General features: G+C 41.5%; 1 protein-coding gene across 1 annotated transcript in view; it reads right to left on the bottom strand.

Annotated features, from left to right (window-relative positions):
* Positions 1–1,023: 1,023 nt before the first annotated feature.
* CYYR1 (cysteine and tyrosine rich 1) overlaps positions 1,024–3,876 on the bottom strand; it is a 61,461-nt gene continuing 58,608 nt past the window's right edge. Inside the window, exon 6 of the mRNA XM_041414774.1 lies at positions 1,024–1,679. Within this exon, the coding sequence (XP_041270708.1) occupies positions 1,546–1,679 (134 nt within the window). The 3' untranslated portion in view covers positions 1,024–1,545. The remainder of the gene's footprint in view (positions 1,680–3,876) is intronic.

Genomic DNA, 3,876 nt, shown 5'->3' with positions numbered 1-3,876 from the left:
TAAATTTTATGCTCAGTTAAATGTTACTTCAGTTCTTCCCTGTATCAGGACTGAATACCAAAACCACCAGACTTCAGGGATTATGAGAGGTTGATTTTACTGGGATACAGTATCTCCTTTGTGCAAGCTGCTTTTTTATTTATTACTACATCAATACACTTGAAAAGAAGAGAAGGGCTACACTGGAAAACATTTAAATGCATTCTGATCTCTCTGAACCAGCAGTAACCTGCAGTTGATGCCACAGCTGTAGCATTTTCAAACTGCTCAGACACCCAACTCAAACCAAAAGCACTCAGCACTTTTAAATTCCTGAACAGACCCACTCTTTGTGGTTTGCATATAAACCTGAGAAAAATAATAGTCTTAATGCTGAAAGATGATGCTTTCGGTAATGGAATACGCTAATCTGAAGTCAAATAGCTGCTGCAGAAGTACAGTTACCTTCGTAAGTACACGGAACATTTTAAATTATGAAGATCTGTACTGCATATAGTAGAGAATAAGTAAGTTTGAACAACATGCATGACAAATGTAAAAAGTATTACTTGATGACCTACAGTTTTAAACTGCCCAAGACATTCAAAAGCAATCAGATGCTCACAGTCTCCACCCTCATCTCTTTGCTAAGAGATATTCTCATTACTGGTAAATAAAATTTTAAAACCCTGGTTTTACACAACTGAACTGATGCCAAATCTAGGACATTTTAATATTTGTTTTGCATTTTTTCTCCCATTTGTGAGTTCTGCTGATTCAGTATTTTTATACTAAAATACAAATATCATTTGCTGATATAAAAGGCATTTTAGCATATTTCCTATGTATAGAGGTTTTAAGTCCAGGTAAAAATAAATCAGCTATAAATTAGTGTATTTCACATACAAAAATTCTCATTATGCTAACATTTCAGTTCATAAACTAGTCACAAAGAAGAGGCACTTAAAAAATCCACACTTGGCCAAAAATAATACCCATAATTTTTTAATTACTAGAAAATTCTACCAGCACTTCTGCTTGTAACATGATTATGAGACCAATATGCACAGTGATCATTGGGTATTATCAGCTGGAAGTAGAAACAGAAAACAGTTTCAATATTTCTTGTTGCTTATTCCCCTTATTTCAAGGAAAGGCACAGCGGTTACCTCAAGACAACATTTGATGCTTTCCTGCAGAATAAGCCCCAGCACCCTCTTGTGCTTTTGAAACAGTTTGTTGAACCATTTGTACCACTTGCACATTCCTACATGGGAAAACCCCCACTCCCATGTGCTGCAGGTGAAGCTGAGAACTGGTGTTAAGCGCTACTCATCAGACACTAACTTTTAGGAACTGTTTCTTTGGTCACATGTTGTTTAATCATGAAACGTGATGGTCCAGAGTGGAGAGTATTTTATTCATCCTGAGCCTTGGCAACCTTTCCACACCTGGCCACATGTGTTGATGCAAAACCCAATCCTATTTGTCCCTGAGCCAATAACATTGTCCCAGCAGTGCTGGCTGTTTCGAGAGGCAGTCAATATCCATGTGAAGCCATGTTAATTATTTCCCTGAATATCCAGGGTATGGAGGGGGTGGGGGATACTGTATCACAGTCTGTGGGGCTGGACTATAGTGTGGAGGTAGGTCAGCTGGGTACTCCATTTCATATTCATTACTGTATGGTGGTGGAGACACTGAAATAGGAGAAAAAAGAACACAGAGTTAAAAAACTGTTTTTCAGATGCAGCCTTCAAGTATTTTCTTGCTGATATCCAGACTTGCATGCAACTGATATAAAACCTCCTGGCAATTCATTCATTTTGTTTCAGGCTGCCATTATACAGTCAATTTATATCAATGTGAGTCATTGTTTATTGCCTTTTACTTCACTCCTTAGCTGTGTGCCTACCAACAGGCTGTACCAGTAACAGTGCTTGAATGCCTGTATGGCAGATGGTAGAGCTAAACATGTTCAGGGGAGAAAGGCTGAGTTTATCAGATCCATTCCCTTCCACTCCTTCAGCAGCAACAGGGATTTATGTCATGTCAAAATTATGGCAGTCTTGATCTCCACAGACACCTCGAACACCCTCTGGATCTCCAGGTGCCACACCATGGCAAGCACAGCAGCATCACACTTCCTAGGGCAAGACATCTTAGCACAGCTTGGGCTGAGGAAGAACAAAGCTTTCACCTTGTTCACACCAATGGGGACATCTGAGGAGAGCCCAGCATTCATAAACTGGATTAGGCATTTAGGAGGCAACAAAAATGTTCAGAAGTAACTGAAAATTTTTTCTCAATTACTTCTAATAACTTTAAAGAAAAAGGATTCGTTCACTGACAAAAAAGACAGTGAATGCTGCAGAATGATAGCACATAAGAACTAAAGGTTCTGTATCAGCATCTAAATAGAGTATTCTCTACAAATTTTAAGGTCCAGAGTCTGCTCATGTCTCCATTTATGTCACCACAGATCCTCTCCTGTCCCCTCCGTATATGTCTCAAGCAGACTGGCAAGAAAACAGTACTAGCAGAGTGGAAACAGAAACCTAGGATGTTTGTGATGGGGGAAGAGACTCAAATCCCACCGTGCCATGAAAAGCATGCTCTGCTCTATTGAACACTACGTTGCTGCTGTGGCTGAGGCAGAAACAAGAGCATCCTCACACTTGCTGTTCCTGTCCAAAACAGGTAATGGCAGGGGCAGTGCTGGCCACAAGCCATGCAACCAAACCAGGCCAGTCATTATTCCAGAAGTGTTCATGACAGCAGGGAACACAGAAAACATTTCCAAGCTTCCCCATCCTCCAAAACCTGCTGCTGCTTCTGAGAGGAAGAACTGCTCAAACTGATGCTTGAACAGAGGCCTTGAGGTGTAGAGTCAAACTGCCTACAGATTGAGAGATAAGGGTGTGTCATTGCAGGAGTAGACTTGGGGAGGAAAAGGTTACAGGCCTGGAGTTTTCATTTTGCTCTTGTTTTTACAGCTTGCAGCAACTATTCATTTCTGAAGTAGCTCTTCAGCAATTCATGATTGAGAATATTGCCATTTTCTTTCATACTCATCTCTGTACACAAAATAATGTTGAAATTATAAGGTTGATTACAGATGCTTTCAATCTAACTGGAACCTAATGCTGTGAGGGAGAAAACAGACATTAGGGCTGGTATAATAAAGGAATAAATAAAAAGTATTGCATAGCTCATTGATAAGTATATATAATGCACCTGAGGTTTGCTGCAACCTTTGTAACAGGAGGGAATATAAAAGTAGGGATATCTAGGAGTGGGATGACAAGACTTCATGCATGGAACACCTCTGCGTTTTATTACAATGAACTCCCAAAGTTATCCCAAGGCAATTGCTCCTGAATTTGTAATTAACAGTGTCACTGAATTGCATAAACACCATTATGCTGCATCCCAGGTCTGCTTTTCTCTTTAACGATGCGGCCATCTTCATATGGTAGATGTGGAATTGAGGCAAATGTGCCTTGCAGATCCCAGCTGGCTTAGTGCCACCTCTTTGGTGCTCCTAGAATGGTGCAAGTTGACAAGTGTGGTGCAGTGGGTGACTCTACACCAAGCTGGCTCATACAAAGCTGTATGCACCAGCTGACACCCATTTTGGACACAACTGCACTGCCCCAGAGGCACAAGGGGTCCCTAGTGTCCCCTGGGATGCTGCAGGCCCTGTGACACCTCTTGCTTAGATCCTGTGCCTTCCTGCTGCTGCCTGCACCTAAAAAAAAATTACATCAAAACAATTTTAATTCACAGAGAAGCCGGCACTGAGCACGTCCAACACTCGGCTAACTTTGACTGAGGCACAAACAGGTTCCTCAGCACCATGTTCCCGCCTGAGACTGGCGGGGGGGGGGGGGGGAA

Source organism: Onychostruthus taczanowskii, unplaced genomic scaffold, assembly GCF_017590055.1.
Source record: "Onychostruthus taczanowskii isolate IOZ18803 unplaced genomic scaffold, ASM1759005v1 scaffold47, whole genome shotgun sequence".
In the NCBI taxonomy this organism is placed as follows: Eukaryota; Metazoa; Chordata; class Aves; order Passeriformes; family Passeridae; genus Onychostruthus; species Onychostruthus taczanowskii.
This window is presented reverse-complemented; position numbering and strand designations above follow the sequence as displayed.